At 45.2% G+C, this 23,073-nt stretch overlaps 1 protein-coding gene across 7 annotated transcripts in view; it reads left to right on the forward strand.

Annotated features, from left to right (window-relative positions):
• mahj (LisH and WD40 domain-containing protein mahjong) overlaps positions 1-23,073 on the forward strand; it is a 130,448-nt gene that overhangs the window by 77,504 nt on the left and 29,871 nt on the right. For all 7 annotated transcript variants that reach the window (XM_075704306.1, XM_075704302.1, XM_075704305.1 and 4 more), the window contains exons 22-28: positions 1,915-2,052; positions 4,517-4,583; positions 5,998-6,069; positions 12,438-12,494; positions 13,246-13,328; positions 13,593-13,890; positions 19,578-19,779. In XM_075704306.1, coding sequence (XP_075560421.1) covers positions 1,915-2,052; positions 4,517-4,583; positions 5,998-6,069; positions 12,438-12,494; positions 13,246-13,328; positions 13,593-13,890; positions 19,578-19,779 — 917 coding nt within the window. The remainder of the gene's footprint in view (positions 1-1,914; positions 2,053-4,516; positions 4,584-5,997; positions 6,070-12,437; positions 12,495-13,245; positions 13,329-13,592; positions 13,891-19,577; positions 19,780-23,073) is intronic.

The raw sequence follows: 23,073 nt of genomic DNA on the forward strand, positions 1-23,073 counted from the left end.
GTGCTATCACAACTCAACAGTGCACCCTTCAGCTCGGTATGGTAGTTGTACTTGAAGGCCATACAATGGCCATGCTGTCAAAAGCTTCTCTTGGAAAAGCAAGGGAACTTACTCTCCATGTCTGTGTTGTCAAGTGCTGAATGGACTTTTGCTTTCGGCAGCATTGTCATACAGGGTGCTCCATAATTAATTTCGCACGCTCCAGTCGATCATTGTGCGTCTAATTTTTAACATTTCTTTACATTGTTTCTCCAACCTTCCGTATTTTGACCGTGTTTCATGCTGGTTTGTTTTGTAATGCAGCCGTTTGGACAGTTTTCTAAACACCCATCGGGAGTCTGTCATGGTAGGTCACGGGATTGAATCCTGGCCACAGCGGCCGCATTTCGATGGGGGCAAAATGCAAAAACACCCGTGTACTTAGATTTAGGTGCACATTAAAAGTACCCCAGGTGGTCGAAATTTCCTGAGTCCTCCACTACGGCGTGCCTCATAATCAGAAAGTGGTTTTGGCACGTAAAACCCCATAATTTAATTTTTAGTCTGTCATGGTTTGAGCTGGCATAAACCACGAATGGCCACATTCTTGTTGTTTTTGTGACAAGACGCAAAGGGTCCACAGTGACACTTAAAGATATTCTAGAGCCTCATTTACTGTCCTGATCTCAGTCTCACCTCTTGTTTTGTGTTGCATTTCAATTATATTGGGCAAATACCCTACAAAAAGCTTCCTTAAATTTTTCTTCTTTTTTTTTATTCTTTGCTGGAATATTGGGCATAAACCTTGTGACTGTATTTATGGCACACCCTGCAGTATATGGGTATGTGTCAGTGGTGCCTGTTACCACGAAACTGCCACGTGCTGTTTTGCTGAGAAAAATATTCTATTCTTGCATGTCCAAAGCCATCCTGCACTTGGCACACATCTTAAACTAGTTGCATTAGAAGGGAAAACACGGGGAAGGCGGGAGATGGAAATTCAGGATGACGAGCAAAACGAGAACAAGGTGAAAGCAGGAGCCAACGTTTCGACAAGTGGACTTGAGTGAGGAAGACAAGGAGACCAGACAAGTGGACTTGCCTTGAAGAGGACAAGTCCACTTGTCGGAACGTTGGCTCCTGCTTTCACCTTGTTCTCGTTTTGCTCATCGTCTTGCATTAAAAGGTAAGTTAGTTGTTTGTTGCATTCTTGAGGAATTGTGTGCATAGCGTAATTAGTGGGCTGACAACTATCCAATAAAAAAAATGAAAGCAAGGCACAAATTTTCTTTCAGTACTCCTTTAGGGGAGACACTGGTATTAAATTGCTAGTTTTTAATCGATATCAATGAAACATTACATTGCTTTTAAGCCTTTTGGCAGTGATTTTAAATATGTAATTGGTTTGGTTTAAATATAACTTCATTTACGTTGTTTGGGGCCAATAATGAAAAAAAAAACACATTTTTCTCTAAGGCATGGTTAGATAGAACGAGAAAAGAGAGAGTGCTGTTGTTGTCAGAGGGATCTGCAGAGAGAGCTATGTGATCTACTCAGTCATATAATATATGCTACGGGTCGTATCATATATCAATGTATCATATATGCTATGGTGAGTTTGATACCTCACTGTTCCGATGTAAGCACAGAAAACAATGCATAGCCTGTAGCAGCATATTCTGATACGCTGGAGTGATTTTTCAGTTGTGGATATTTCAGCAGACCGTCGAATTAATTGCTATACTCCAAAGGACGTGGACAGAGCACGAGCACTCGTGTGTATGCTTTCCTTTTCTTTCTTCTGTGGCCTTTCACACTGGTTTTTAGTCATGCATTTTGCTACATGGCATGATAGCAACCTGACACCTGACAGTAATTTTAGACTCCTGTTGTAGTGCCGTCAGTCAGTGATCGAGTATGCGTGCGTTTGCGCAGGCCACACCGGTGTCCGGAACCGCAGTACCGGAATGCCGCACCCACGAGCATGGCGGCCAGGCTGCAGCGCTGCCAGGTGTTTCCCCCGGCCGGCGGATTCGACGGTGCCAAACTTCACCGCAAGTTTGTGTACAGTCGGTGAGTAGGAAATTACCTTCGAAAAATCTTCTTTTTTCCAATTTTGTTACCAAGAAATACTTCATTCATTAAAATATGTATCCTCCAAATGTTGTGTGAAAACAAGCACTAGAAGAGCTTCAAATGGGCGGCCAAAGTTACCCCCAAGGTTCGTTCTTACACCTTCTTGGAATGCTTGAAGGCCCTTGAATTTGAAAAAAAGAAAGAAAAGGTTCAAGGGCCCTTAAAAATCCTTGAAAATAAGTGTACTCCTTGAATTCCTTGAAAACAGGGATTTGGGGTGACCTTCGAATATACTAAGTAATAAACTCTCCATAGGAGCTTTGCCTTGGACATGTCTATCAGGAAACAATCCTAAATACTATGGTCTTTTGAGAGAGTGGCTAAGCAATTGCAATGTGGCATATCCATAGCCACCAATGGCTGCCTTGTTTATATCACTGTTGCCATCATGGAGCTAGACAAAGCCACATCAAGTGACCAAGCTGTGCTATCATTTTGTGTTTTGTTAGTTTTGCTAGTTGGTTTATATTGCACAGTAGTAGTCCAACTGTGCCATTTTGCTACAATTCGACTTGCCTGCTCCTCAAATGCCACTCAAGTGCCATTTGCACCTGCTGCGCGAAAGTGCAGTATTTTCACATTTTCTTGGCAATGAAATGTCTTCAATAGGGTTATACAACTACAGTCAACGACCGACCTTCCGGATGCCCGATATTTTGGACATGCCCGATAATTTGGACGCCGTCGCAGCACCGCCACCTACACCATAGAGTCAGTGCACAAGAGCGTCTCAAATTTCGGACGCAAAAATCCTTTGCCATTCGATTTTCTGGACTTTTTGCCATGGCCGCAGTTCCAAAACTGCCTCGAACAGACGCTGTCACACGCAGATCCGCTGGCAGCCGTAGCCACCACTGCAGCAACGCTAGGCCTAGCTACTTCGACGTTTGCTGCCAAGTTTCTTGCTGTATGTTGCCGTGTTTTTCATTAAAACTATTCACCGCTGTTAGCAATAGTGCCGACTCCTCCTTTGTAATTCTCGCCAATGACTTCGAAGCTCAGAAAGCATGACACGTTGCATAATGCCAGTTCCCGAAAGTCGGCTTCGCCTCAGTATGGCAGTGTTACGCGAGGAAGCATACGCGAGGTATTGCGGTGAAGCATGCCAAGAGTGGGAAGAGCCAATTGTTACAAGCACAGTATGTATTCCTTAATTATACACATATGCACCCGCAATCTCCTGTCACAGCACAAGCTCTGATACGCCTAATAATTGTACTGGCATTCCTTCAGAGCTATTTTGGACATTTATGTTGTGATTTGAGCCATTCGAGGCAGTAAAGAGTAGTGCTTCGAAAAGTCAGCTAGGTATTACCAACAAAAGTTACGGTTTTACTCTGAATCAACTCATATCTAGTCGCAGAGGCTTCATGACACAGGGTAAGCCGACAAATCGCCTCGCAATGAAAGTGGGCGTACGGGATGGTACGAACGTTGTTCTCACCATCTTTATGAACACCATACAGAGGCATCTCATCTTGGCGCCATTCATAGACTCAGTCTCTTGTCGAGCTTCTAGCATTGTTATTGGGCATAATACACATTTTGTCTTGTGCGGTAAAGCATATCAAAGCACATCCCTAATTTGGAACGCACATAAGGCATTTGGCATCACTTTTTGTCTCGTGCCTGATGGCGTGAATTGTTCTGGCTCATTTGTAATTTTATGTCTGTCTTGCGCCCAGGCGCACATCCTCGTTGTCGTTAGGCTAAAAAATTTTATTTGATTGTTTACAAAATGAAGTTCCTTGCCTGCCCAAATCAATGTTTGCAAAATACCATGCATAGTATACCCTCTGTGGGAAGGCAAGCTTAATTGGTCGCTGTTGGCTTTGTGCCTTGCTTCACTCTTGAGCAGCACTTACTGATTCCACAAGAGTAACAAGCTTCACCAAATGTGCAGCATTCAACATAACGAATGTGGCATTGAACGGGAGTTCGATGTGTACTCGTAGAACATCGCTATACTTTTGGATGGAATTTTCAAGGGGAGTTTACAGCTGTTTGATATAGGCAATAATTTGATATATCCAAGTTTGATATATCCCAGATTGACTGTATTCACTGCACACTATGCTATGTCAAGAAAGACGCTGCCACTTGCTATTAGGGTGACAATAGGGGTCATGCGCGTGCATGCTGACTGGTCAAGTTCGAGTTATCTGGTGCAGGCCAATTTTAGGGTCGAAGTAATGAATGTTTTGGCCCATTGGTATGGTTGCCAGCCGGGACCTTGGGTCGGGATCGAAGTGACTGAGAAATCAAGTTAACCGGAGTCGAATCAGTGGAAGTCCACTGTACTGATGTGCACAGTAATTGAAATCCTAAATCTGCAGCGCGTCTTTCAATATGAAACGTGGTGTGTGCAGTTTTGACCACATGCAACCATTCTGCACTGCAGGTTTCGTTCGGTGCGGACCTTCCGAGACCCTGATGGCACAAGCAGCTACTCTTGCTGTGCGTTTTCAGTGAGTTCCCTCTTTTCCTTCTTGCATTTTACTACATTTGAAGTCACCGCATGTGTTTTGGCACCGATCCGCCATGCAATGTGTTGGAGGCCTTTGCCGTCAGAGGAGTACTAGCAAAGGCCTCCAACACATTGTACTGGCAGGACAATGAGTACTGGCAGAGCAGTACTGGCAGTATCTTTCTTAAGTTGTAGGAACCTTACCTCGCACTTAGTGAGTTTGAAAGGCGGGAAGTGCTTGTAAGTTACTTCAATTTGATGCTAAATTAATGTCAAAGTACCAAAGTAGGTTTCATTAAACGTTTCGTAGTTATCGTGACACATTAAAATTCGCTGTTTCCATGTAGCTATAGGGCTAGGTATGATGGCAGTGCCGATAAAAAAAAAGTAAGCCTGAACTTATCACCACTAACTTTCCAAGTATGCAATAGCATGCTTAGATTTTGATGATTATAACATTTCAACAGCTGTGCACAAGGGCATCATGGGCAACGTTGCACTTTAATTTATCAAAGTGATGTTCGTATACCTCGTATCTCTCAAAGACTCGCAGTTTTGTGCACACTGTCATGTGCTCACGTACATTCGACTTGCCACGAGTTTCCTGTAATTAACTCAGATGTTCTCATTAAAAAAACTTATTAATCTTATGGTTTTTTATCTTATATTCAGCAGAAACACGAGAAACCAGTCGGTTCCGCGGAACCCAATTTGACAACCCATGCTAATGTGGAAACAAAGCATTGCACGACTGAAGGCTGTCTGCGGCAGCTGCTGTGAATTGCACCCCCGCGTCACCCACATGCTGCCGCATGATCTCTCAATTAGCGAGGCAGTCACGTCACACTTCACTGCCGTTTACAATGTACCGTGCGGGACAGATTGTCCGTGCCAGCCAGTATATTGTGAAATTAAAACACAGATAAAGCAGCGCTCAAATTTTGCATTAGGGAGCATCGTAATTGTTGACGAATTTTTATTTACTTCGTTATAACCGTGTCGTTTATATCGAGGTTTGACTGTATTGCGTAGCTACTAAGTTTTGCGAACATACATTGCCGTGGCCAGATTAAGTGCAAACTAGTTAAGCCTAACCAGAATGCATTCTTTCATTCCCACTTTTCACCACTTTGCATGTGGTGTCAGTACGAGTTTGTCTTGTGTATGTTTGATTTGAAGCCTGCGCACTATTGACAGCTGAATACGTAACGGCACAAAGTTTCGTTCTCAAGGTGTTACTTATAAGGAGCGCGTAATTCATGTGTTTGTGTATTATTTGGCCACGATGCTATTTGGCTAAAGCATGAGCCATCCCTCTCGCTAACACTGGTGCAAGGTCAAATTCTATTTGTCAAAAACTTGGTTCTTTGTGAATTTTTCATTCATCCATCTTGAACATGTTATTCCTGCTGCAGGCTGGTTCCCAGTATCTGTTCCTTGGCACCCTGGTCGGGGAACTGCACGTCTACAATCTCTACACAGGCCTGGTGAGTTTTAAAGCCTGACCATCAGAGCTGCCACTTAAACAAAATCTTGGCTTCTGCAGCACCAAAAACTTGATTGTAGCAAAAGATCAGTTGTAGGTTTTGTTGTGCATTTTGATTTCCTAATGACAGTTCAGCACTTTCATGAGAATATGTAGTGCACACTAACGAGTTCTCAATATTGTTTTAGCAAAATCTTAATCATTAGTGTAACGGCAACACTCATATGCAGTTCCCGTCTCTGATAACAGATAATGTTGTGGCATGACTGTTTGCACAACTCTCCTGGTGCATCTGTTGTGAAATCTGTGGTATTCTTGTGGACCTTTCCAGTGGTTGTTTTAACGTTGACGTTAACAGGTGTCTCGGATCTGGCTTTCTTGCATTCACGGCATTGCTGCCAGGATATTGAAGCTGTCCCACTTAAAAATGATTCCCAACTATATACAATGCCCTCCTATTCTTTTAATTTCTTCGTAGTTGCTTTTTAATGTGTGTAGAAAAATTTTTAGGGGGTAATACAGTCACTCTCGAATATATGAAACTCGGATATATCGAATTGTTGTCTATATGGAACAGTTGTAAAATCCTCTTGAAAATCGCATGCAATAATGTAGCAACGTGCATTGAACTCCCATTCACCACCACATTCAATATATCAAGCTCTGCACTGCGCTTCGCCGTGCTGCACCATGCCCCTGCAAATGCGCTTCTCCTAATGGAGATGCTATCACTTCTCGCATTGTTGGAAATATCTAATGCCAGCGAATTTTAAATGGCACTGTTTTGGCACGTGCGGTCAAACAAGGGCTTGAATCTGAAGGGCAGTACATGCCACGAAGGAATAATGACAAGCAGGGTGCTCTCAGTTTAGCTCGCTGTGCACGTGGAGGCCTCGTGCAAGCTGCGGCCTTTCGTTATTAGCAAGAGCAGATCTCCACTCTGCTTCAAGAACGCAATGGCCTCCGAGTCCGACATGCATTGCGCAAGTAAGCATGGATGATGCTGTGTCTTTTCACTGGGTGGCGCCGGGCATGGGATGCCGAACTGGAGATGCTTCGCTGCCGGGTTTGTGTTCTTGTAGACGAGGGCTTCCCCCGAGTGGCATTTTAGGATTTTGTGAGCAGCCACGACGTATCCGACCTCAACACTCACGTGGACAGACGGATCTTTGTACTACACTATGAATTTAACGAAGCCGCCATACGCCACATTCGCACTTCGCAGAAATGAATTTGCGGCAGCGGCGTGCAAGACTGAACTCCGTGCGATTCCCAAGTTTGTGCTCAACACATTTAGTTTCTGCTTGCATGGTTACTCGTGAGTGAGACTCGGGTGTTCTGCAAGCCAAAATCCACTTTTGAATCTAGCAGCGTGTGTGTAGTGTTGGCACTCACCGAAGCAGGGGCCGGAGGGGAAAGGCCAAGAATGAAGGGACAAACCGGCCTCGAGGCGTCGGAGCAGCCGAGTGGCATCCAAGCAGAGATGCATGGACTTTTTTAAAGGGCGGTCGAGAAGCAACAATGAATGCTTTCGAAACCTGACACAATCGTCTGTCTGGCTCGTTGTCCACGTACCACAAACGGTCATTTAAACGGCGTGTTGGTAGTGTAGTGCGGCCGAGCATGTTAGCGCACGTTTCGCAGTACAAGTGCACTCATGGCAGCATGGCGCGTATCCATACAGGCTAGTTTGCTTCCACGGTGCGTCCATTTCTACCTTTTGAATAAAACGCACAACAAGCGCTTTTAAGCTTGTAAAGCACACGTGGTCTCTCGTCCAGTTGACGTGGGCTCTTAAGCTTAGCATTGTGAACACCATTCTGCAGTGCAAGCGACTTGCCACATTTGTGTGCAAAAAAAAAAAACCATCGTGCACTTCACGTGGCCTTGGAGAAACAAATCAGTAAGTTCCCGTTTCTTACAACCTTGGGAAACTGGCCGAGATGTGCTCAAATAAGTTGCAGATAGGTGCATTTTATATTTCGAATTATCGATGCAGTTATACCTCGATATAACAAAGTAGGCAAAATCAGCAATTTGTGTCATTATTTGGAAATCGCATTGTATTGAAATTCAACCTTTTATGCGAATAAGTAAAGTTGCCGATCGATTTTCTTACTCGAAAAGGGGCTGCAGAATTTTCCTAATTATTGAGCAGTGGGAAAAACAAATTTGAATTAGAAAACAATTCATTTTGATGAAAGAAGAAACACACACACGCACAGGGCGCCCTGTGCGTGTGTGTGTTTCTTCTTTGTCCTCCGTCATTTTAGCGCCTTCACTTCAGATCATGCTTAACCAACACGCCCAACTATCCATCCTAACGTCGTATATTTCTTGTGCATCGGGCTCTTCACTATGTGTTTCTTCTGAGGCGCCCTGTGCGTGTGTGTGTTTCTTCTTTGTCCTCAGTCATTTTAGCGCCTTCACTTCAGATAAGAACAGCGACCTTCGGGGGCGAGGCCACTGATAATCGCCCTTGCGAAGACCTCCCATCGACGCGAGCACGGTCTATTCAGGACGATTCAGTGACGACAGCAGCCGAACTCAGTGACAGACTCTTGCTAGACATAACTGTTTTGCTCAACGGCCGCCACATTAGTGCGTTATTGGACACGGGTGCCGACTACTCAATCTTGTGCAGAAAACTAGCGATGGAACTTAGAAAAGGTATCATGCCTTGGTCTGGAACGCAAATTCGTACTGCTGGCGGGCATATCAAAACACCGTTGGGCAGGTGCATGGTCAGAGTACAAATTCGTGGGTCTACGTTTCCAGCCAGCTACCTTATACTCCGCGATTGTTCTCGGGACCTGATCTTGGGCATCGACTTTCTGCGAGAGTATGGTGTCATTATAGACTACCGGGAGCGCACAGTGACTTTTTTGACAGAGAGAGCAGCGACCAGCCCCAACAACTGCCGACATAACACGCTTCGGGTTTACGCTGACAGTGTAACTTTACCACCACGCGCAAGTGTCCTTGTAGCGGTTTTATGCGACAATCTGTGTGACGGTGAAGCTCTTGCAGAGGGCAATTCCTCCCTTATGCTTACTCATGGTGTATGTGCAGCCCACAGTCTTGTTATGCTTCGAGGTGGACGTTCTGCACTCCTCGTGATGAACTTCAGCCAGGAACATCGGCACCTGTTTCGTCGTACTACTACCGCTTTTGCTGAGCCCATAGCAGACGTTGCTGAATGCTTTGCGTCTATGACAAAGGACAACCCAGCTCAGACACTCAGCAATATCGACATCAATTCAGACCTTTCGGAGGAAAAGCAAAAAGCGCTGTCTGTGCGAGTTGCTACTTCAGTTCAAGGAGTGCTTCGCATCTACTTCTAATGTACGCCAGACACCCATCACGAGACACCGAATAATCACTTATGACGATTCTCATCCCATACGACAACTGCCTTATCGCGTATCGGTGAAGGAGCGCAACGTGATTAATGCACAAGTGAAATAAATGCTTGACGATGACGTCATACAACCATCCCAAAGCCCTTGGTCGTCGCCGGTGGTCCTTGTCAAAAAGGAAGACGGAACGCTTCGGTTCTGTGTTGACTATAGAAAGTTGAATAACGTCACAAAAAAAGACGTTTATCCGCTTCCACGGATCGATGATTCGGTAGATCGGCTGCGGCAAACCAAGTATTTTTCATCCATAGATTTGAAGAGTGGATATTGGCAAATCGAAGTTGATGAACGAGATCGCAGAAAAACTGCCTTTGTTACCCCGGATGGACTGTACGAGCTTAAAGTACTTCCATTCGGCCTGTGTTCTGCACCGGCCACATTCCAGAGAATGATGGACACTGTTCTGACGGGTCTGAAGTGGCACAGTTGTTTAGTATACTTAAATGATGTAGTGGTGTTTGCCGCGACGTTCGAAGAACATCTGAAGCATTTAGAGGCGGTACTAAAGCCAGAAAAGTGTCACTTCGGTTATGAAGAGTTGAAGTTTCTCGGTCATGTCGTGAACGCCGACGGTGTCCAGCCTGACCCAGACAAAACATCTGCTGTTGCTGCTTTTCCGACTGCTCATGACAAGAAAGCAGTACGCCGCTTTCTCGGTCTGTGTGTGTACTATCGTCGCTTCATCGCTAATTTCTCCCGGATCGCCGAACCACTCGTACGCCTCACGCGAGAAGACACACCCTTCGTTTGGATGGATGAGCAGGACGCAGCTTTCGCCGGGTTACGGCAGCGCCTGCAGGAATCACCCGTCCTCGCTCACTTTGACAAGGATGCTGACACCGAGGTGCATACCGACGCAAGCAACATCGGTCTTGGCGCTGTTCTCGTTCAACACCAGGAAGGCGTCGAGCGAATGATCGCTTAGCCAGTTGCACCCTTTCATGCGCCGAAATCAACTAATCCACTTCAGAGAAAGAGTGTCTAGCGGTTGTGTGGGCCATCATGAAATTTCCGCCTTATCTTTGCGGTCGTTCTTTCAAAGTGGTGACAGACCACCATTTCTTGTGTTGGTTAGCCAACCTACGAGACCCGTCCGGGCGACTTGCTCGATGGAGTCTTCATCTGCAGGAGTTCAATGTTACCATCGTCTACAAATCAGGCCGCAAACACGAAGATTGTCGCACGCTCCCATCAAAACTTGCGATAAGGACATGGACGAAGACGGTGCATTCCTTGGGGCCCTCACAGCATCTGACCTGATCACATAGCGCGAGGACGCTGAAATACGCCCTCTCATCGATCACCTAGAAGGCAAGAATGTTACAATACTACGACACATTTCTCGCAGTCTCTCGACCTTCTGCCTACGAAAGGGTGTCCTCTACAAGAAAAACTTGAGTGCCAGCGACAAAGAGTTTCTGTTGGTCGTACCTACCACCCTCCGTGATGACATTCTCCTAGCCTGCCATGATGAGCCCACGTCTGGACACTTGGGATTTTCACGTACCCTTGCAAGAGTATGCCAGATGTACTACTGGCCCAGACTTTCCACCATGGTGAAGCGTTACGTGCAAAGCTACCATGAGTGTCAACACAGGAAATCGCCGTCTTTGAAGCCCGGGGGGTTACTCCAACCCATCGCACCACCTAGCGCGCCGTTTGATCAAATCGGCATGGATCTTCTGGGACCCCTTCCCTTGTCAGCCAGCAGAAACAAGTGGATTATAGTCGCCACAGACTATCTAACATGCTACGCCGAGACAAAAGCTGTACAACATGCCACGACCTACTAAGTTGCTCAGTTCTTTATCGATCAGATAGTCCTAAGACATGGTGCCCCATCACGTCATCACCGACAGAGGAACTGCCTTTACGGCCCAACTAATAGAGGACATATTCGAGCTGAGCTGCACGCAGCATCGCAAGGCCACTGCCTATCATCCGCGGACCTACGGACTGACGGAACGGCTAAACAAAACCATTGCTGACATGCTGCCTATGTATGTAGACGTCCAGCATAAAACATGGGATCAAGTCCTGCCATATGTTACATTTGCGTACAACACCGCCATTCAGGAAACAACACGATTCACACCGTTCCGTCTTGTCTATGGGCGCGAGGTCCAGACCACCACCCGCACGACACCGACGCATCGCTTACTTCCGACGCCGAGCAACTTACTCAACACTCAGAGAAAGCTCGTCAACTCGCGCGCATACACATCACAAAGCAGCAGAGTGCAGACGCGCGACGCTACAACCTTCGACATCGGCAAGTCGAGTACCAGCCAGGTGACCAAGTCTGGGTGTGGACTCCAGTCCTTCGCCAGGGGTTGTTTGAGAGCTCCTTAGTAGATACTTTAGACCGTACAAAGTGATACGCCGCATTATTGAACTATGAGGTCATTCCTGACGGTGCCACGTCGCCTCTGCGTCGACAGCACCACTCAGAGATAGTGCATGTTATTCGCCTCAAACCGTATTTTGCGCGTTAAGGCGCCGCCAACCTGATCTCATACGACTTCCACACTTCCACTTTCTTTTAGTAAGCATCGTAGTTTAGTAAGCATTGCGTCAATGCTTTTCTTCTGGCGGGGGAATAATGCCGCTAGGTGTAACGCACTAGTGCTAAGAAAGAAGTGACTGGAACGCGCGCTCGGCAAGATGTGGGCGCTGGAGAAGTAGTAGAGGCTGAGGAAGCCGGCTTGAGTTTTGTGTACGCCATCTTGTACAGCTGTCTGTCTCGCCGACGCCGGGTGCATCTTCATTTGTCTTTTTGTGACAATATCAAACTATTCTGCCATCCTCTTTGAGTTTGATGTATCCATGATCGACTGTAGCAACTTTTAAATGTTTTTTGCAGAATCTTTGCAATAGGAAGGAGGGCTGTCGTTAACTATGTGCAGGAAATTTCTCGAGCTGTAGGATAACGAGTGTTTCTGTTTTGCAGGAGGAAGCAACTTACTCATGCCACGAGTCGGAACTCACACATTGCCAGCCATCAAAGGTCAGTGGGCATTGGTCACTCTGTTTCTGCCATGACTTTGGGGGGGGGGGGGGTGTTGAATAGTGCAATTTCCTCATTTAACTAAGTGCAAAAATTATTTTCAGCTGACATGCAAAATTATAAAAGCTGAAATGATAAAAAGTCGGGCAATAAGGTGTTAGCAGACCATCACTTGGGTTGACTTTAAATGAGATAACATAGCTTGTGTCGTCGGCCTGTAGTGTTTGGCCTAAGGGCATCAGCTGTGCAAGTTAATATTAAATTTTTTTTTTAGATCAGTTGCACTTCAGCGTTGGCTGTGAGTGAAATAAATTAGGCTTGAAGCAGCGCTTGTGTGCGTTTTCTTGTCATTCCCATCTTTCTGCACCGAAATTTTCTTGCAATTTTGTTTACTTTGTTGCCTTGGTCAGCTTACTTTTCAGGTGACATCACTTTTTTTTGCATTTAACATTGCCTTCCTTGTGACTTGGTCACATCCCTGCTGAAGAAACACAGGTGTAGCTTACAAAAATGGCAAGTAGTGCATGATTTTAATGAAAACTGCCTGGTTTGGCAAAAGCTACGGCCAGTATTGTGTAGGAGCTACCAAACCAAGTAGCCTGCTTTGAGCTACGAGTAGACCCAAGCAAAGCCGTGATGGAACTAAAATTCGGCTACCTTCCATCAACGTTCATCCTGTAGGGTTGACATTCCCCACAGTTGCCACTGATTACGGCAGTTCTCAACAGTGTGATGCGTCTTCGTCTTGCAGGACGGAAAATTCTTGCTCACCTCATCTGCGTGGCGGAGACCACTGTCATCGTTGTGGAGCTTCACAGATGTCTTCGACCAGAAGTGAGTCACTGACCGTACCAGGGTTTGAACGGTGCAACAATTCTACTGCAATTATCTTTCTTTTCGCACCTTGTCAGTCGTTTGAGGGGCATTCCACCGGTGTTGTCACTAGAATCAGCTGGTCTGGGGCAGTGAACAACCGAGTGACAGGAATCGTTGTGTGTACTGTAATTTTTGCTGCTTCTCATTAGTGACGCGATTAGAAACTAGTGTTTGGCTTCGGTGGTGAGCTTGTGCTCAGGTTCCATGCTGTGTCTGCCACAGGCTTACGTTTGACGACGACTACTATGTGGAGTTCGGCAAGCAGTCGCTGGACCGGGTGCTGGGCACGAGGCACGAGACGGCCCACATCTACGACACGTCCACTGGGGCCCTGCTCTCTACGCTGCGTGACGCCGACCTGTCAAACCACTACACTCGCAACCGGGCCACCTTCAACCCAACCGACGAGCTGGTGCTCTCGGATGGCGTGCTCTGGGACGTGCGCTCGGTGTCGCCCCTGCACAAGTTTGACAAGTTCAACCCCCACGTCAACGGTGTCTTCCACCCCAATGGACTTGAGGTGCCTAGGCTTGCACGTGTTTGGCTCCTCGATTGTTCCTTTTTTTTTTTTCATCATCAACATCATTTTATTTATGAAACCAATACAACAAAACATGATTGGACCCATAGCCAGCTCGGCTAGTGAAAGGTCCAAATACATGATATTTATTAAAGGAATGGCAGACATTCAAACTACATGTACAAAAAGATGTGAGATACAGTCGAACCCGGCTATATCGAACTCGCAAAAAAACGCCTATCAGTTCGATATAGAGCATAATTCGATATAAGCCTGCTAAATAATTGGATGTCATAAAAGCACATACCATTTACAAAATCACTTTATTGATTAAACTAGCTTAGTTTTGCGCGAAATAGTCCTGCATTTTCTTCTGCTTTGGCAATTTCGCTGCCTGCGAAGCACGCACTTTTCCACATTAAGGAGTCGGAGCAGCTGAGGCCGCAACTTTCCGCATTCGCGCAAAAGCACCGGACTAGTGCGAGCGCACCAATCACTTCTGAGGATGTGGGCCAAGGACCGTCGTTGCTTTCCTCATTGTGCCCACTTTCACTTGTGCTCGGTACGATGTTGGCAATGTAGTCTTCGTTTTCGGGCTCTCCCGTGGTCGCGACACATCATTTGCACTCACAAACTCATCCACCGTTGATTCGTCAACAGCTTCCGGAAATTCTGACAGTTCGCTCCAAACTTCGGCAACACTGGCAACGGCTTCGTCGCATTCATCAGAATTTACGGTCATCACCGAGCACGCGGAAGTCGGCACGGCTGAAGCAAGTACACGGCCGTGCGTACGGGTCGGGCGCCACGGGCACCGGGTCGCGAGTTTGGACGTTTTAGCCCTAATCTCCCCCTTATTCTTCAAGATCGTGCTGAGAGTGCTCCTCGGAATCTTGTGCTCTGCGGGGACATCCGACTTCTCACCGTTCGACACAATATATGATTGCGAGCTTCACGACGAAAGGCAAATTCTTCCGCTTCATCACGGCAACACTGCGAGAGGAGGCCTACAAGGCGCACACAAAAACAGCGAGACAGGTCGCACTTTCGCCATCTTGCATGACGAAGGCACAAGAGCATCTGATTGGCTGTCTGAGCAAGCGCTGTGGGCGGGCCAGGATCATTTTTTGCGGGGGGGGGGGGGGGGGGGGCCGACGGCTCGTCCGAAGCAGCGCGGTCGGGCGCGGTCACGGTAGGGAGAGCGGTTGGATGGAGCCGCTCAGCCAGGTTTTCTTCGCCACCGCGAGGGAAAGCCAACTTCCAGGGGCACTTTCCGCCGCTTGACGTTCGATATATCGGGTGTCGCTGCTATTTTTGTTCGATGTAAGCGTAATTTTTGCAATATATGCTCATTGTAACTATATCGTGTCCAGAAATTGTTCGATATATAGAATAATTCGATGTAAACGGGTTCGATATAGTCGGGTTCGACTGTACTACGATAACGGTATTGCAAATATGTAAAGTGCATACATATTCTGAAAAACAAAAAAAAATAGGTTTATGAATATACAAAACCAAACACAAAGGTATTTAGTCCCACAGTTGTGGACAGACAAGAAAAATGTGTTTCAATAAGGCCGAAAAATTATGTTTGAGTTTGATGTCATCGGGAACCTCATTCCATATCTGAGCACCATTGTACTCTAATAGCCTTTGACCGTAAGTGTTATGACAAGGCAGTAGGTTAAATCTATTATAAGCGGCAGCTCTTGTTTGTCTCAGCGGCGATCCAAACAGTGTAAGAGGAAAGGGATCATTAGTTCTTATTACTGTGTTTATTATTTGAGCTATCTTTAGTTTGTATGCAACTGATACCGGTAATATTCGCAGTTCTTGAAAGAGTGGTCGACTAGGGTCGGTTGTCTTTGCGAAGGTTATGGTGTGAATGGCACGTTTCTGCAAGCTTAAAATTGATTCTAGATGTGTTTTATAAGTACCGCCCCATGTCTCTAGGCAGTAGCATAAACGACTATGAACAAACGCGAAGTACAATATGCGTAAAATCGGTGCACTAAAGCATTCCCTCGCCCTTAATAAAATATGACAGCCATAAGCTAATTTAGAGCAAACATTTTTAATTTGTTGCTTCCAATGCATGTCTGATTCAAAGACTACACCCAAGTACTTGGTGTGAGAGACATTAGAGACCTTTAGCGTGTCCGGTATTCGGGCAAGCGCGGGCGGTTTTCCGGTTTAGCGGGGGCGTCAATGTGAGCGGCCAGATTGGTGGCGCCAGCTGGTGGCGCAAAGTTCAACCACACAAACACAGAGCTAATTACTATATTCTGCTTAGCTGCTGGCGTAAATTTTTGAAAGTGGCATAATCGTGTTCACAATTACGCCGCTGCCAAACATTTGCGCGAGTGGCGAAGCAGGATATGGTGAGTTACTGCAGTTTTAGCTATGTGTTTGTCTGGTTGAGCTCTACAACACCAGGCGGCTTCACCGCTCCGGCTGCTCACGTTTATGCCCCGACCATCCGGTAATCCGCCGAAACTGCTCCCGTTTACCGGAATAGCGTACAAGCTAAAAGTCTCTATTAAGCAAATACGTACCGTTTAAGGTTAAAAATAAGTTATCACAGCTAATATTCTTTCTTCTTGACTGAAAGAAAGTATACTTTGTTTTCTCGGTGTTAAGTGTGAGCCGTCACAGAAGTGTTAAGAGTTTGCCGTCAGAGTTTCATGCATTTGCTGCATTGGTACATTTCTGTTTGCAAGTGGTAGATACGGCAAGATAAAAGCTGCTTAGTGTGGTGGCTCGACTTTGTCCCAGCACCCCAAACGGGAGGCTGCAACATTGCACTATACAATTGAACCTTGATAAAAACAAAATCGCAGGCAACATTAAAATACCTTCACTATATCCGACATTTATTACAACCGTATGTTTGTTACGTGCTGATATTGTCGAGAAAAATTTTTAATTTACTTTGCATATTCGGGTTATATCGAAGTTCGAATCTACAATTGCCGACCGATAATTTGGACTCGATGGGTATCATCAAACATCCGAATGATCGGGAGTCCAAATGCTCGATTTGCCAGAAAATAAGGGACTTTATTCCTCAGGTGGCGAAAAATGGCGGGCCGTATCCTTGGATTCTCACATTTTGGGATAATTTTAATTTCGCAAGACTAGCGCAAGTCACATCAGCATCTATGAGTAACGGCATTCTTTGCACAGTGCCAAGCACGCTATCTTATCACGGTACAGGAACTCTGCTGCCCCTTGAGGCATCTGGCGCTTGTCATGGGGATAGTATCTTCAAAAGTGAACGTCTGAGAATACGGCAACTCTGTGGTTGCAATTCTCGTGCGATGCCATTTGTGCTATTGCTTTTCATGCTTTTCACACTTCGTCAGTGGCTAGAGCAACGCTCCATCCACGTTATCAACGGGATCGGCCGGCCATGAACGGTGATTGATAAGAGCAAAATGGAACTTGCACGACAAATCACGCAAATCGCACATGCACTCATTATGACTTAGTAATTTCACTTGTCCTGTGGTTTGGGCACAGTCAGCGACTACTGGATTGACTAGACTGGAGTGGAAGTAGGGAGGCTTGTAACGTTAAAGAAAGGAAACGTGCGCAAAACAGATGACGAATATTGTTGCCGGACAAGGTAATTTGCAAAAGCTGCAAACTTTTTTAAGAGTGAAGTGTGTCCGAATTATTGTTGGTGACTGTAAGGACTTCAAAAAGTGTGACATTGAAAAGCAGAACATACAGGGACAGCAAGCTACAGAAGTTTACAGTACATTGGTTTGATGGCAAATGTGTGTTTCTGCTTTGTTAAGGCACTGTGCTTCTAATTTAGTGGATTGCCAGTCAGGTTGCCCATACTACTTCACATGGAAACATTGAGAAAATGATAATTCTTCTTCAAAGAAACTTTAAGGAAACATGTTCTTTGCATTTATTAGAATTTTTTTACGCTTATTTGTGTGTTTGTTGCTTGTTTCACTTTAACCAGTATGGCACTGTTGATTAACATGAAGATTACTTTTTGCCCCTGTTTGTTTGATGTAGTGCCTTGCCTTTGAATAGGTTTCTACAGTCAAACCCACTTATGATAATACTCAAGTGCTAATGAAATTCCAGTGCTACAGTCGAATCTCGATCACTCTCGAAGGGGCCTGAAAATTTGTTCAAATTATAAGAAGTTCAAAATTAAAGGAAGCGAATTGAATGGAGGATTTACCTGCAATGGTGTATGTGCACTGAGCTAACACATGAGTGGGAAGTTCCAGAAGGTTTATTCACACATATTTACAAATTACAGTCAACGTCTGGTTTTTCAGACTCAATAAGGGCTGAGAAAACGCCCGGAAAATCAGGCAGTGCGAAAAAATTATTGCCTGCCTTTTACCGCCCCCAAGGACCCAAATTGCCAAAGGCACGTCCGAAATAGCTCTACAGGCCTGCCCGTACACTTACTAGGCGTATAGGTGCTTGTACTGTGATAGGAGATGGCGGGTGAACGCATGTGTAAATAAAGGAAACATACCATGTCCTGTGACAATTGCCCTTCCTAACTTTTGGTGTGCTTCGCCGCGTAACATTTCTGTATTGGGGCGAAGCTGACATTCAAGAACCGGCATTATGCAATGCGCCATACTTTCCATGCTCCGAAACTACTGGCGAGGATTACAAAGGCGGAGTCAGCGCCATTGCTAACAAATTGTTTCAATGAAAAAACGGCACCGTACAGCAAGAAGCTTGGTAAGGAACGTGGAAGTAGCTAGGCCTAGCGTTGCTGCTGCAGTGTGGCTACAGCTGCGAGCGGATCTGCTAGTTGGAGGTGCCGCTGCGTGATTTGGTGTGCTGCTTAGAGCATTGTTGGAGTGCAGCATGTTCGAATTAACCATCGCAAATGCTTGTGCGTTCGAATTGCCGGACATTTTCATCCATTGGAATACACATAACTTTGATGGGACCACAGCATCAGTTTGAATAAACTGAAATTTCAAATTGTGTGTTTGAATTAACAAGATTTGACTCTATAATAAAATAGTGTTGTAGCCGGCTTGTGCAAAGAAAAAAAGCACGATCAAGCTCACTTATAACCGCCACGCCCGTGTGCATTTGTGTTCTATGGTAAAATAAACCACTCACTACAATGCTCCGATAAATATGGGTACTGGGTGTCTGCGGAGATGCGAGTAGCTGGAAAAAAAACAAGAAAAGTCTTGAGTTTGCCACACTTGCCTGTGTGCACTCCGCCAGGCCGTGCGAGTACACCTGCCTTCCTTCCACCCCTGCCACTTGTGTTTCGGAGGTGTGGAAGGCATGGCACGGTGAGGTGCAAGCTTGCCACATGCAGGTGGGTGCGGCTTGCATTTTTCTTTTACTTTTCCAGGATTTTCCAGACACCCAGCAGCCAGACATGATTGTTAAAACCAATAACACCATGGGAACATTGCAGTAAGCAGCTTATCTTACCATTGACCAGAGGAAAAAGTTCACACAGCTCACTGTTACATCCGATAGGTTGCTTTCACCGGTGCTGTTACAGGTGGGGTCTACTGTATGCATCATTTTGTTGAATCTATGGTCCCCTCTTATGCAATAACCAGGAAAGATGGCCTTTGAGGGTACTTTGAAATGCCAGTAATATTTTTATATGTGTTTGTCTGCATCGTCGTGCAAAATGAAAATGTGCTCAATTCCCACACTAGGTGATTTCGAACTCTGAAGTGTGGGACTTGCGGACTTTCCGGCTCCTGCACACGGTGCCGGCTCTAGACCAGTGCCAGGTGACCTTCAACGGTGCCGGCGATGTGTTGTATGGCGCTGTGCTCACCGAGGACGATGACGACTCGGCACGACTTTTTAGCTCTTCATTCAGAACCTTCCATGCGTCGGACTACTCCTCCATAGGTGAGCCTCTTGAGTTTGTTTAGTGGTCGCAGTGTTTTTCTATGCCGGGGCAAGAGCAGGTTCAGGCAAGTGTGCCACTATATAAAAGCTACAGAAGCAGTAATGAATCTTATGATAACCAGAATATAGGTCGTTTTCCACTAATCCTTTTCAAAAAAAGAAAACTTTACATTTGTCTTATATTGTGGTGTCAGGCAAAATTTCAATTGTAGTTTGGCCACTATGGTACAAGGAAATAAAGTATAGACAGTGTCATTGTTTTTGGTGTTGCCATTGCGAACACGCGAACTTCGCAATTTCTGTGCAAACATGCTTGGAATGCAAAATTAGGTCTTGGCTAAGTAGCGCATCATAGGCGATTGAATATAAGTCACCACTAGTTGGTCTGAGTATTTTACGAGGTTAGCTTATTAGATTAATCGCTAGTTTGGCATAATTACCAATTATGCAAAATCTTAAATATAAGTTTCGAAGCAGAAGCATGATTACAGTAGAGTTTTGGTAATTCGACACCAGTTAACTCGATCTTTCGCTTAGTTCGGTGTTGGCCTAAAGTCCTGGCTGGTGCCCATGTACTTCTGTGGGACGAGACTTTCTTTATTTCGATCCTAAAATTTGCCTTTGCCAAATAATTTGAACTTCACCAATGCCTGACCCCTACACTGACCCCAACAGCGACCCCTTAAGAGGAAGCTTTAGCTCGGGCCCGACTCTGACGCGGCCTATTCAAATACATGTAAAATGCAAAAACGTTTTTCTGAGATAACCCCTGGACTGATTTTAATGAAATTTGTTGCATTTGAAAGATAACGTTAAATTCTAGTGACTGTTGGAAGCGGAATTTCGATTTAACGTCTGAATTTTGTTAATATGATTTTCAAATATTCGACCGTTTGAAAAACATAGAAGGACGATGTTTGCAAATTCATAGCTCTGCATCAAGAATATATATCGTCGTTTTGTAAACGGCATCCATTAGATCATTCAAAGCGGACAAATTCGATATGTCATTTTACATCTTACGTGAATTTGTTACGTTGGTTACAAGAGTTCTGCAAAAGCTGTATTTCCATGTTACTAAATTCTTTTGTATTCATGTGTAACATATCAATTTTGTCCGCTTTAGATGTGCCATTAGATGCAATTCACAGAATTGCATTATCCTTTTTCTTTGTTGAGGTACATTGTTGTAAACTTGATAGTTTCGTTTTATGGAAATTTTGGAATTTTGCCGATTTTTAATAAAACATTAGGCCACCTAACTCAAAAATTCGAAACCAGCAGTCACTAGAGTTTAAGTTTTTTTTTTGAAATGCAATAAACCTCGTCAAATTTGGTGCAGTGGTTGCCGAGAAAAATGAAATCTCCTTTTACATGTATTTAGATAGGAGCACTCGAGCTAAAGCTTCCTCTTAAGTGACAACATCTGTCTCGGCAGAGTTTAATGGGCAGTGAATGTGTTGAACAAAAGTCATATCTCATAGAACGGGCCTATTTTCGACCCACTTTGAGAAGTTTTCCAAGCAATAACAGTAGCTCACAGTGTCTAATTACAGTATTTACCCAATTCTAACAGACTTTATTTTTATTTCTTATTTTTTAAGGGCCCCTCACCAGGCCCCATAGCAAATTTTTTTTATACGCTGGCAATTGCTATGTGCCCTCTTGGGAGCGCCCTGCCGCAAAAAAATTTTCGAATCTGCTCATTAATAGCCGAGATAGAAATATTCCAGTGCCGCGAACCAGCGAGTTCAGGAGGTGAGCTTCACTGCAAAGCAAGACACACACTAGTGCTTCGTCTAGCCTCCGCAAGCGAAATTGCTTCCCTGCGTGCTCCCATGCTGGACCTCGAGGATCACGTGACGCATACGTCACGGGCTCCGCCTTCTTTTTTTTTCTTTCTTTTTCTCCTCGCTTCTTTTTTGCGGTGCTGCACACTTCCACTGACGGCGTCGTGCGCAAGCCATTGTGATTGTCTCGTGTCACGCAGTGTATGATTTTGCGCACTGTGCACGAGGACACCTGACTAGCAGTGTAAGTCTGTGCTACACGAACACTGAGGCAGACACAAGCGGATCACAGAGCATGATCCCGCGCCGGAACACGGTAGAAAATTACTTAGTTTCAATGCCTGCACGCACAACTGCACGACCGTGGGAACAAAAAGATGAAATGTAAGTACATCTCTCTTGCTGCGGTGCGAAGTAAAACAAAAGCGTGCAGACATTCGGTTTGTGTATTTTATACTTTCTGTAAGCATTAGTTCATCTATTCAATCAGCATATTACATGAATAACAGATATTGCCTTGAGTAATTCTCGAACTCGTGTTACCACGAGCAACGTCACAGTGCAAACACATGTACGTAGGTGCACTAGCACGAGTATGTCATCCTCCAGCTTGGAGAGCTGTGGCCGTGAGGAGAAGGGAAAATGGCGTTCGGTTGGAAATTTCAGGTCTTTCTGTGGCGCATAGCGATGTAATACTTTGTTATCATGCAGTTTATGCTCTGCGCTTGTCAGCTCAAAGGGCCAGACCTGGTGAGGGTCTCTCTAAGAAATTTGGGTCAATTGCCTGCACATTGCAATAGGATACGAAACCAAAACCTCCTTCGCAGTGTTCTTATACGTAACCGCATAACACTACAGCATTGCGGCGAAGCTTACTAAAAAAAATGACGATGTGGCGAAGCCGACCTTAGAAAACCGACCACCATTAAGCAACAACTTTTCTTGCTAAAATATCGGGTGCACATTGGATTTCTACTTCGCTTAGCAGCTTTAATGTCACTTTTGCATTAGGCACCTAGAACGTGGACGAGCGTTTGATTTCGAGACACGTTGGAATCGGGCAAATACTGCCAAATGAATTAGTAGTGTGTCTTGTTCTTTTTCCTGCATCTTGTTTAATTCGACTTTCCAGATAATTTGATCAATTTCGTTGGTCCCGTGAGGTTCGAATTCATAGAAGTCGACTGTACCATAAACGTTCTGGAGCATTTGCAAAAAAAGACAATGATAACCTTTGGAAAAGAGAAAGAAAAGGTATGCTTATTGCTCATGCAAATAGCTGTGAGCAACGAAGCTTTGATATTTGCGTAAACAGTCCAGCACAAATTATTTGAAGTGCATTGTGGCAGGACGCATTGTGCATGATGCCATGATGCAGTGTGCACTAAGCCTTTTTGCGAGACAGTATTTAAGTGAACCTCCAATTACCCATCTTACACTGTAGGTAATACATGGGAAAATGCGGCAGTGCATTATTTTGAAAAAGGTGCAAAGTAAATATTTT

Source organism: Dermacentor variabilis, chromosome 9 (assembly GCF_050947875.1).
Source record: "Dermacentor variabilis isolate Ectoservices chromosome 9, ASM5094787v1, whole genome shotgun sequence".
Taxonomy (NCBI): Eukaryota; Metazoa; Arthropoda; class Arachnida; order Ixodida; family Ixodidae; genus Dermacentor; species Dermacentor variabilis.